Here is a 12794-nt window from a genome sequence, read left to right on the forward strand (position 1 = left end):
CACCCGGGCTTTGGTTCCTAGTACCACACACACATACCTAGTACAAACTAGTAAAAACTAGTGCTGGCTAGTTTTTACATTGACTTGACAAAAGCTAGAGCTATCAGAGAAAAAGGAGCCTCAATTTAAAAAAGTCTCTAAAAGATTGGACTGTGGGCCAGCCTGTAGGGCATTTTCTTTCTTTTTTTAAAATAAGATTTATTTATTTATTTATTTATTTATTTATTTATTTATTTATTTATTTATTTATTTATTTATTTATTTATTATGTATAACAACAATCTGCCTCCATGTATGCCTGCAAGCCAGAAGAGGGCGCCAGATCTCCTTACAGATGGTTGCGAGTCACCATGTGGTTTCTGGGAATTGGACTCAGGACCTTTGGAAGAGCAGCCAGAGTTCTTAACCACTGAGCCATCTCTCCAACCCCTAAGAAATATACTCTTTTTTTGTTTTGTTTTTCGAGACAGGGTTTCTCTGTAGCTTTGGAGCCTGTCCTGGAACTAGCTCTTGTAGCCCAGGCTGCTCTTGAACTCATAGGGATCCGTCTGCCTCTGCCTCCCGAGTGCTGGGATTAAAGGTGTGCACCACCACTGCCCGGCCTTTTTTTTTTTTCCTTTTGAGACAGGGTTTCTCTGTGGCTTTGGAGCCTGTCCTGGAACTAGCTCTTGTAGACCAGGCTGGCCTGGAACTCACAGAGATCCACCTGGCCTCTGCCTCCCTAGTGCTGGGATTGGCATTTTCTTAATTAGTGATTGATATGGGAAGGACCAGTCCATTGTGGTGTTGCTATTAGGCCTGGGCTAGTGGTCCTGGATTTTGTAAAAGCAGGCTAAACAAGCTATGTGGAGCAAGGAGGTAAGCAGTACTCTTCCATGGTCTCTGAATCAGCTCTTGTACCTCCAGGTTCCTCCCTTGAGTTCCTGCCCTGACTGCTAACACATCAACAGTGACAACAGTGACATATAATTGAAACAACCAGCCACCCACATTGCTTTTCATCATAGTGTTACATCTTAGCAACAGAAACCCCAACTAAGACAAAAAAAAAAAAAAGTCCACGACTATAACCCCAGCACTTGGGAAGTGGAAACAGGAGGATCAGAAATCAAGGTCATAGAGGTCCTACATTAACAAAACAAAACATACCAATCTTTCTTAGCCAAAAACAGGACCATAATTAAGGTGCAGGATGTAGGGCCATAAGCGTGTCCAGTCCCTGGAGCTGGGTGTGGTGTGCACCTCCTAGCGACTTGGGAGGTTAAGACAGAGGATGACTTGAATGCAGTATTTTCTTCTTTTTCTTTCTCATTTTATATGCATTGGTGTTTTGCTTGCATGTTTGTCTATGTGAGGGAGTCAGATCGCTTGGAACTAGAGTTACAGACAGCTGTGAGCTACCATGGGGCTGCTGGTAATTGAACCTGAGTCCTCTGGAAGGTCTTAACCACAGAGCCATCTCTCCAGTCCAAACCCAGGATTTCAACACGAGAAGGACCCGTCTCCAAAACAAAAGAAAACAAAGCATAAAGCTACATAAGCACAGGAAGGGGACAGATAATATTCCCAATAGGAATGGTTCCTGGTAGTCAGAATGCAAGAACATGTTAACTAACAAAAATAGCAGCCCAGAACTAATTCACCCTATAAAGCTGTTCCATGAGTTCTACAAGGAGAGAAGCCTTTGGTTTTGTTCACTATAGTATCTCAAGTTCCTGTCTGTCACCATCCTAAGAGTCAATCTGCTGTAGGAGCAAACATGTTATGTAGCATCATCCAAATCAAGACTGAAGGTCAGTGGAGCTGGACAATGTAGAAAGTCAGAACACCTGGGCTAAGCATTAAGCAATCATCAAAACTTCATTTCTGCTTGACTTTGACCAAGTCTGCTCTAAATCACTTTGGGTATTACTTGAAGCTTGACATGGATACTCTCATCTACAGATTGTATCCTCCTGACTGACTCTTGTAGAACACTGAGAAACTGGTTGTTTCATACTTCAAATAAAAGCAATGCCAAGAAAAATGTAAATCTTATTAGCTCTCTTGTAATATGTGAAAACCTGCTCCCCTGCTGTCTTTGGCCACACTGGCCCTTTACCGGGCCTGCTCTCTACATGCATTTACTGGCGGTTACTAGTAGTGTTTCAAGGCCCTTCCTGCAGACTCTTTCCCCCGCCTCCCCTGGTTCACCAGCTAGCTGTAGTCATCCTTCAAAATTCAATCCCAGAGTTACGTTCTCCACGAAGCCTTTTCAGACCACCTGCCTCTCCTGGCTCCCCCAGTCTCCCTTTCTTCACAGTGGCCAGCTCCTTGGATGTCACCACTCTAGTTAGTTATATGAATGGACAGTTAATGGACAAATATCAATACTTCCAGTCAGGTTTCTTAGAGAACTTATGAGATTTGCCCAAAACTATATCCATAAAAGCCAGGATGTAAAACAGGCCCACACTACTTCCCTACCTTGCTTCTCAGACAAGTAGCTCTGACTCCAAGTACTCTGTAACAACAGCACTCTTGCTCCAACTATTGTCTTCTGATTAGAGATCCTTTAGGCGGCTCAGCAGAAAGCTTAATCTTGTCAGGCAGCTCACAACTGCCTCAAACTCCAGCGCCATGGGATCTGACTCTGACACCCTCTTCTGGCCTTCAGGTGTACTACACACTAGATCTTCCGAAAAGGGCAGGCTACATTGAGTCCCTCAGTCTGGGAACTTTCCTGTGGTGTAGCATGGGCTTTCATAACAGCCCTCTGTGGCTCCACGGAGGTCAACGGAGAGCTCTACTGTCTTCTTTCCTTTCCCCTCTCTTTCTTTCATACTGGATACTGAAACTACCACTCAATGACATCCCAACTTTTTTTCTTTAACTTTTTGGGACAAGGTCTGAGTTGCCCAGGATGGTCTTAACCTTTTTATCGTCCTGCTTCAGCCCCTCAAGTAGCTGGAATTGGACCTGGTTAGCTCAGTTGCCAAGGAGTGAGGACACACATCTACACTTCTCTTATACATGTCACTTCATGAGAAGCAAGAGGAAAATAGCTAACACTTTTTAAACTGTCTCTATTGCAGGGAATTTTTTTGAAAGTCGACTTATTTAAACTTTGTAATGCTGGAAATCAAACTGAGGGTTGATCTACATTCCCACCCTCAAATATGTTTACAAGGAAAAACAAAAGAACAAAACTTCGTGAAATAATTCAGGGTTACTGCTCACCAGCGCTATCATTCTTCTCCTTGTACTACCCAAGGGGATAAAGAAGTTCCAGTTACTGGTACATTTTGCCCTACTTTTGTCAATGTTCCTTCCTCAACTTAATTTTAATACTTTCACTAATAACCTAGTTGGAACAGTCCCAAGAGAGAATTGTTTTCTTTAACAAGATCAGACAGGCATTACTACCCAAATAGTTTTAGAAGACAGCACAAGCAAAGGAACATTTATTTCTTATGCTATAGCCAACAGTTTGATTAGAAACACCCTCACTGGAGCAGTAAAGGTCTTTTAGGTTCCACTAATAAAGTCTTGCAGTGAATCACCAAATAAAGCCTGTGATGATGGTTTGGTGACAGCTGGGTCAGCATCAGGAGAACTGGAGTTTGAGAGGGTAGGGGAGCTGTGTAACCACCAAGTATGTTTGTTATCTTAAAATATACATCATTAGTCTGGCTCTCTTAAAAAGCTCCAGGCCATCCCTCTGTAACACCACCTTCCAGCCCTACTCTGAACATACCAAGGAATGCATCCATACAGCAGATACCATCTAAAACTTTCTCTCGCAATCAAAGATCAAGCTAGGTATACTTAGTGTATTCTCATAATCTTAGCACTCAAGGATGCTGAGGCAGAAGGACAGTCAACAGAGTTGAAGGCTAGCCTGGATGCATAGTGAAATCATGTCTAGAAAACAAAACAAAACAGAATCAAAGTTCAATGAACCAGTGCCTGAAAGCTTTCACCCTAATGTATTCTGAGTTCTATTCTGAGATGACAACTATCTCAAAAGGCTGAAGCAACAAGGCAAACAAGATGGTACTTCATTTGTTTTGATTCTCTGAGTCAGGGTCTCCTATTATCTAGCCTGGCTCCTATTCCTGCATCTATCTCTCTAGTACTGGGATTACAAGTATGGGTTACCATACCTAGAACCAGCCCAAAGATCCATGGATGAGATGTGGACCAGTCAAGAGGGGTGTATAGAGGATGGAGAGATGCCTCAGCAGTTAAAAGCACTGGCTGTTCTTCTAGAGGACCCGAATTTAATTCTTAGCCCCTATGTGGTGATTCACAATCACCTATAACTCTATTTCCAGGGGATCCAACACTTCCATTTGGTTTCCAAGAGCACTGCAAGTACACGGTGCACAGACATATGTAAAGGAGACATATGGGCAAAACACCATACATATAAAATAATAATGATGATGATAAAAGGGCCAGGTGTGATAGCAAATGCCTTGGGCAGCAAAGGCCTGGTCTATGTAGCAAGTTCCAGGACAGCCAGACTACATAATGAGATCCCATCTCTAAGTAAGAGGGGTGTGTGTGTGTGTTAGACAGAAAAGAGAAAGAGAGAAAGGGGAGGGAGGAAAAAGGGAGAGTGAGACACACTTGTTTGATGGTGGTAGAAGTCTCATCAGTCAATTAGACTTCAAATCCTCACTCCTCCTGCCTCGGCCTCTTGAGTGCTGAAATTACAGGCAAGTGCCACCTTGCCTGGCCCTTATTCTGGTTTCTTTCCTGTTCTAAACACAACTGGATCTCTCCTCAATCCTGGTCCCTAATGTAAGCTGCAACCACAAGGCAACCACTCTTTTTTCTAGTCAAAAGAAGAGATACATAGTCACTGACCCTGAAACAAATTTTCAAGTCTAACTCACTTAGATATTATTCCTAGTCCAAAGACAAGTAGAAAGTTATATACAAATGAATTATGGCTAATTTAAAAAATACATTTATTTTACTTATGGCTGTGTGCGTGCAGGTGCTTGAAGAAGCCAGAGACAGTGGATCCCCCTGAAGCTGGAATTACACACCACTGTGAACTGCTCAACGTGGATGCTGAGAACTTAATCCCAGTCCCCTTCAAGACCAATATGTGCTTTTAAGTGCTGAACTATCTCTCTATCCCTACAGCTGATTTTTATCTGTATCCACACTATATGTGCTATCTAAATGCAGATGTGGGAGAAGCAGGCAGTGGTGGTACATGCCTTTAATCCCAGCATGACGTATTTTTATGTTGTTGTTTCACTTAAACAAGCAAAAAGAAAATGCTAAGCAATATATGTTTGCTCAAGAAATGTTCCTTCAAATTCCATTTGTAAGCCAGGCAGTGGTGGTGCACTGTTTTAACTGCAGCACTCGGAGGTAGAGGCAGACAGATCTCTGGGAGTCAGAGGCCAGCCTGATCTTTAGAGTGAGTTCTAGGACAACTAAGGCTACACAAAGAAACCCTGTCTTGAAAAACTAAAACAAACAAATAAAAAAACCTCAAAATTTTAAGACAGCAGCCTCTCCAATAACCTTATCAACTTGACCTTCAGGACTTTCTGTCTTATTTAAGCAAGTCACAGAAACAATGCTAATGCTGGCAAAGGCCTTTAATCCCAGCACTGGTGAGGCAGAGGTAGCCAGATCTCCGACTTCAAGCCAGCCCTGTCTGTAGTTCGAGTTCCAGGACAGCCAGAGCTACAAAGGGAAACCCTGTCCCAAAACAAAATGACTGTGACAGTGACAGTTTTTAAGTTCTACTTCATACTATTATGATTTACAAAATCATAATAAGCCTTTGCTTGTTACAGATTTTTAAACTCGTTTCTCTGCCTAGTTAAATTTTAAGACATTTTATTTGTATTGATCCTTAATTACAATGTTGGAGATATGGATTTATACAACTAGTACTGTCTCTCTGAATGCTAATTTAGCTCATAGGTAATGGGTCTTTCTAATTATTTCCTTTGCTGGAAAGAAAACCAACTACCTATGAGCTTTGGGAGCAGAAAAGAGAGCAAGCAGGCTGGGGACCTGGGCTGGCATGATGACTAGGAAAGGACAAGACATTAATAGTGTAAGCTGGGAAATCCCAGTCCAATTCTCAAGAAAGTAAGTGACTTTAAAGGGATGACTAACTTAAAATTAAAAATGAAAACCCATGTTCAAGGGCCAGCCTTGATAGATTTTTACCTCCAATGCCAAGGCAGTCTTGTCATAAGCACAGGGTACTCTCTTCTGGATTGCTTTTGCAAAGACAGGTCCATTCTGTGTGGATGGCAAAGGGTTGACCGCTGCCCCAGAAGCACTGGCAACTGTAGGTAGAGGAGTTGTGGTCTGAGGTTGAGCATACGCATGAGCAGGTTCTGGGATGCCGTAACTGTTAGAATTCCTATTTCCGTGCTTTCCATGTGGCGAAGACCTCACAAGCTTTTCAACATAAGGAACAGGAATCATCCCAACCCGGCCATCCTTATTCCGGGCACTCCACCATTGTTCTTCAGGCTTTTCTATTATCACTAGAATCTCGCCCTTTTTAAAGGGGAGGTCTTCAGCATCATTCCCAGGAAAGTCATAGAGAGTCCGTACATATTCCACATTTTCTTCTGCTGCAGACAAGTTGGGTGCTGAGACAGAACCCATTGGTGGGCTTGGATACCTTAAGAGAGAAACAGAATTATTCTGAAGAAAAGTCTTATCTTATTCTATATTGGTATCTGTCAAAAATCTATTAACCACCTTCCTCTATAATAAACTGTTCCTTCATTATATGCTCAGTAATTAAGAATGTTTTGCCATTGTACATTCTGATTGTATGTTCTATAGTCTATAACATTATCTTCTCTATAGTCTACAACAATAACTTAAAAATACTTAAATATGTCATGTGTGTACACAGATACATGCACCATCACCCACAATGTGTTTCGGAGAAGGTTTTGTTTTCAGATAATTGATCTGAATTTATTTAACTCTTAAGTTCTGTTGCTGACTTCTTTTGTTACAGCCATCACAGATACATTTCCTCAAACTCTTCATTGATGGCTTACATCCTGCATAGTTCCCTAATTACAACAGACACAAACTATGAAAATCATGGCCAGTTAATTGGCTCAGTGGTGCCACCACCTTTACTGCGTAAACCTTATGACCTGAGTTTGAACTCCAAAATCAATGTAAATGGTAGCGAGAACCAACTCCATCAAGTTATCCTCTGACCACATACACGTCCGTACCCTCCTCCCCTAGCTGATAAACAAACACCACAAAAAAAAAAAAGCCAAATGTGTAGTAAGATAGGGAGGGGGCTGAGTGTGGTGGCACACACCTTTAAACCAGCCCTAGAAAGGCAGAGACAGGCAGACCTCTAGGTTTAAGGTCAGTGTGACCGACCTATATAGCAAGTTCTAGGCCATCCAGCCAGAGCTGCATGTGAGACCCCGCCTCAAAAAGAAAAGAGAAAAGGGGAGGGAGAGAGAGTGCTTGCCTAGTATGTACAAGGCCCTGAATTTGAGCTAAGAAATGAAAACAAAATCCAGCCAGATAAATTCTATTTTAATGCAAGCTTTGAAAATTCAAGTTGAACTACTCTCTAAACATTCCTTCACTATTCTTTTCTTCAAAGAAAACAAACTATCTTTTTTCATTTTACACACCAATCCCAGTTCTAAGTTCCTCCCCTCTTCTCATTTCCTCCACCTTCCACCCCCCCATCCACTCCTCAGAGAGGGTAAGGCACATTGCTTTGGTGAAGGTCCAAGGCGCCTCCCTACTTTATCTAGGCAGAGCAAGGTATCCATCCAGACAATGGTTCCCAAAAAGCCAGTACAAGCAGTAGGAACAAATCTTGGTGCCACTGCCAGTGGCCCTGCAGTCTGCCCCAGCCACACAACTGTCACACACATTCAGAGGGTTCAATTTGGTCCTATGCTGGTTCCTTCCCTGTCCGGCAGGAGTTGGTAAGCTCCCATTAGCTCAGGTAAACTGTTTCAGTGGGTGTCCCCGTCATGGTCTTGACCTCTTTGTTCATATTCTTACTCCTCCCACTCTTCAACTGGACTTTGAGAGCTCAGACCAGTGCTCCACTGTGGGTATCCACCTCTGTTTCCATCAGTTGCTGGATGAAGGGTCTATGGTGACATTTAAAATATTCATCAATCTGACTATAGGACACCTTTTCCAATACTGCCTAGGGTCTTAGCTAAGGTCATTCTTGTGGATTCCTTGGAATTTCTCTAGTGCCAGGTTTCTTGCTAGCCCCATAAAAGGCCCCCTCAATCAAAATATCTCTTTCCTTGCTCTCCATCTCTGTCCTTCCTCCATCTCGACTATCTCGTTCCCTCAAGTTCTCCTCCCAGCTCCTCTTCCCTCCTCCCTTTTCCCACTACCCCCAATGCTCCCAATTTTATCAGGCGATCTTGTCTATTTTCCCTTCCCAGGTGGATCTATATACGTTTTTCTTAGGGTTCACCTTGTTACTTAGATTCTTTAGGGTCACTCCACTGTTCTTTTGTTTAAATTGTTTTAAGGAAGTTTTACTGAAAAAACGAAACAAAGAACAACAATAAGAAAGAAAAATTGGGTGGAGTTCCGTGGAATTCTCCTCTGTATGCTGAGAATATGTTTTATTACCACTGATTAATAAAGAAGCTGCTTTGGGCCTATAGCAGGACACAAGATAGCCAGGCAGGAAATCTGATATATAGAGAGAGCAGGCAGAATAAAAGAGTCAGCACATAGCTGCTCCAGGAGACAAATGCCAGATGGAACCTTATGGGTAAGCAACAATAATGTGGTGATACACAGATTAATAGAAATGGGTTGATTTAAGATATAAGAGTTATCCACAAAATCCCAGCAAAATTCTTCAAAGACCTCAAAAGAATAGTACTCAACTTCATATGGAAAAGCAAAAATCCCAGGATAGCCGAAACAATCCTGTACAACAACTTCTGGAGGCATCACAATCCCTGACTTCAAACTCTACTACAGAGCTACAATACTGAAAACAGCCTGGTATTGGCATAAGAACAGATAGGAGGACCAATGGAACTGAATTAAAGACATGGATATCAATCCACACACCTTCAAACACCTGATTTTTGACAAGGAAGCAAAAAGTATCAAATGGAAAAAAGAAAGCATATTTAACAAGAGGTGCAGGCATAACTGGATATCAACATGAGGAAGAATGAAAATAGACCCAGATCTACCACCATGCACAAAACTCAAGTCCAAATGGATCAAAGACCTCAACATAAAGCCAGCCACACTAAACCTTATAGAAGAGAAAGTGGGAAGTACACTTGAACACATTGGCAGAGGAGACCACTTCCTAAATATAACCCTAGCAGCACAGACACTAAGAGAAACAATTAATAAATGAGACCTCCTCAAAGTGAAAAGCTTCTGTAAAGCAAAGGACACGGTCAACAAGACAAAACGACAGCCTACAGAATGGGAAAAGATCTTCACTAACCCCACATCAGACAGAGGTCTGATCTCCAAAATATACAAAGAACTCAAGAAATTGGACACCAAAAGATCACATAATCCAAAAAAAAAAAAAAAAAAATGGAGTACAGACCAAAACAGAGAACTCTTAACAGAGGAATCTAAAATGGCTGAAAGACACTTAAGGAAATGTTCAAGACACACAACAGAACAGATTCAGACATAAAAGACCTCTAAAAGAGACACAATGTGTTTAAAAATGTACGTAGGCTTGGGAGAGAGAGAAAAAAGGGTATAGACAGTTATAATATAAAAGAGTACAGACAGTCATAGATTAAAGGAGTAAGGATAATAAAATAAATATCAAACTTGTAGAAAAAGTAATAGAGTAAGAAAAATAAGTCACATAAAATCACACAGAGTCTGGATCATATTATTGTGTTTTCTTTGAATTTTCTGACTGTGAATGATTAAGTACAGAGAGACAATTCATTATACAGGCTGCTAAGCTAAACCAACATATATACTTTAAAAGTATCTTGATTTCAAAATTTGGGTTTTTTTTTTCTTTTTTCAAAATTTGGGTTTGATATGTTGCTTTGGAAAAGGTTTTGTTTTCACAGAGGACAGAAAAGGTGTAGATTCCTTACTGGCCAAAATGGTTTGATCAAACACGACCCCCTGAAGCAATGGCTTGGATGGTCCAACATCTGTGACAGCTTCAGGACTGCTGGCTGAGATGGACCTACCACACAGGATATCCCACAAAAGATCTGATTAACAATGCCCCAATCAGGGCTGGAGAGATGGCTCAGTGGTTAAGAGCTTTGCCTGCTCTTCCAAAGGTCCTGAGTTCAATTCCCAGCAACCACATGGTGGCTCACAACCATCTGTAATGAGGTCTGGTGCCCTCTTCTGGCCTGCAGGAATACATGCAGGCAGAATGCTGAATACATAATAAATAAAAAATTAAAAAAAAAACAATGCCCCAATCAGCAAAAAGTAGTCTAGAGAACAACACCCAAATTCCCAAAATGATTGTTCATAATTTTTTTTTTATATTTAAAGGGGATATGCTGTAGAGATGAATCCTCTGCATTGGTATGGATCTTGGTGTTTAGATACAATTTAAGGTCAATTTTGTTATATGTATTTCTGTTCTTGTCTGAGGTATTGTTTGTGCAGTTCATTTAAAAATATAACATAATTAAGTACAGCTTAATAGATACTCATCTATAATAGTCAAGCCTGTAGTCATGTTAGGTTTTCTAGATGTACAGATCTTTATTTCAGGTGGATAGTTATTCTTCAAACCTTTCAAAGACTAATAGAATATGGCATTCAAAAATGTTTAAGAACTTAGGCCTTTTCATGACAATGAGACACATCTGCTCCTGGCAGTGCCAATCTACTCCAAGAGAATGATGGGCATCAAAGAGGCTCCTTATGGAGTTAACTAGCCATTTGGGCAAGAAACTGCTTTTGCCTGGACTGCTTGATGGCATGCTGTATGAACTGGACATGCAGGAGTCAAATAAAAATGACAGCTGAACTTGCTTAAAGGCGAGCCTGTCCTTCAGGGTTCTTGCTCCATGAAGAGTCTGCCAACGTTCTGCAGAGTACAGAAGAAAGTGACTGACAAACTGCTAATAAAGGCAAAACAGACTTTCAAATTTCCTGCTTCATGGAAAAGTCTGCCGGATACTATGGACCTGTAAGCTAAAGATGAATGCTCCAATGTTACAGAAGAACTTTGGGTGACTACCTAGGCAGCAAGATGTCTCTGTCAATTCTAGAGTTTTGGAAGTTGCTTAAAATGCACTTCTTTTTTTTTTTTTTTTTTTTTTTTTTGGTTTTTCGAGACAGGGTTTCTCTGTGGCTTTGGAGCCTGTCCTGGAACTCGCTCTTGTAGACCAGGCTGGTCTCGAACTCACAGAGATCCGCCTGCCTCTGCCTCCCGAGTGCTGGGATTAAAGGCGTGCGCCACCATCGCCCAGCCTTACAATGCACTTCTTATTAAGTAATATTATATCCTTCTGGGGTCTTTGATGGAGTTGAAGAATAGATACTTATAGTTTTCCTTAGTTATGATAAAAGATAAAGTAGATAAAAATATTGTAACTGTAATTCTTGTTTGATACCTGTTTTGTTTTATGTAATTTTACTATGTTAAAGTTAAAAACTTCCTTTTTATTTAGACAGAAATGGGGAGGTGATGTGGAATTCCCCTCTGTATGCTGTGAATATTTTTATTACCATTGGTTAATAAGTAAGCAGCTTTGGGCCTATAGCAGGGCAGAATATAGCCAGGCAGGAAATCTGATATAGAGAAAGAGTAGGTGGCATAAAAGAGACAGCATGTAGCTATCACACAATACACAGAAGTAAAAGAAATGGATTACTTTAAGATATAAGAGTTATCCAGAAATATACCTAAGCTATTGGCCAAGCAGTGTTGTAATTAATATAGCTTCTGTGTGATTATTTCAGTTCTGGGCAGCCAGGAACAAACAAGAAGCCTTCGCCCTATAGTGGAGAGATGGCCATTAAAGTGGTTATGACACATGCACAAACAAGAGTTCACACTTCTACCACCTAAGTGAAAGACAGGCACAGCCTGAAGTACCTGTAAGGTCAGCACAGGGTAGGTGGAGAGCCCGTGGCCAGTCACTCTAGCACATCAGGGAGCTACAGGCTTGGTAAGTCTCAAAAAGGAAGGCAGAGGTGCCAGGGAAGTTACTTAATGAGGCAAAGGTGTTGGCTGTGCAAGCTTGCCTATATGCCTTTGATGCCTGCGACCCTCGTCAAAAGCTGGATGTGGTGGCATGAATCTATAACCCCAGCACTCCTACACTGTGTTACAAGGAGAGGGCTACTTGTTCTTCCCAGCTACCCAGCTAGCTTAGCCCCCGAAATAACCACACAGAAACTGTATTCATTAAAACACTGCTTGGACCATTAGCTGTAGTTTCTTATTGGCTAATTCTTACATATTAATATTTTTTTTTTTTTGGTTTTTTCGAGACAGGGTTTCTCTGTGGGTTTTTTTTTTTTTTTTTTTTTTTGAAGCCTGTCCTGGAACTAGCTCTTGTAGACCAGGCTGGTCTCGAACTCACAGAGATCCACCTGCCTCTGCCTCCGAAGTGCTGGGATTAAAGGCGTGCGCCACCACCGCCCGGCTTCTTACATATTAATTTAACCCATTTTTATTAATCTGGGTATCGCTATGGGACTGTGGCTTACCGGCAAGATTCTAACCGGTGTCCGTCTCAGGCAGAAGATCCATGGTGTCTCACTCTGCCCTTCTTTCCAGCATTAAGTTCTGTCTTCTCTGCCTACCTAAG

At 41.5% G+C, this 12794-nt stretch overlaps 1 protein-coding gene across 1 annotated transcript in view; it reads right to left on the bottom strand.

The window, feature by feature from the left end:
* Crkl (CRK like proto-oncogene, adaptor protein) overlaps positions 1 to 12794 on the bottom strand; it is a 43497-nt gene that overhangs the window by 10540 nt on the left and 20163 nt on the right. The window contains exon 2 of the mRNA XM_075970216.1: positions 6190 to 6655. Within this exon, the coding sequence (XP_075826331.1) occupies positions 6190 to 6655 (466 nt within the window). The remainder of the gene's footprint in view (positions 1 to 6189; positions 6656 to 12794) is intronic.

The sequence above is a fragment of the Microtus pennsylvanicus genome, chromosome 1, assembly GCF_037038515.1.
Source record: "Microtus pennsylvanicus isolate mMicPen1 chromosome 1, mMicPen1.hap1, whole genome shotgun sequence".
NCBI lineage: Eukaryota > Metazoa > Chordata > Mammalia > Rodentia > Cricetidae > Microtus > Microtus pennsylvanicus.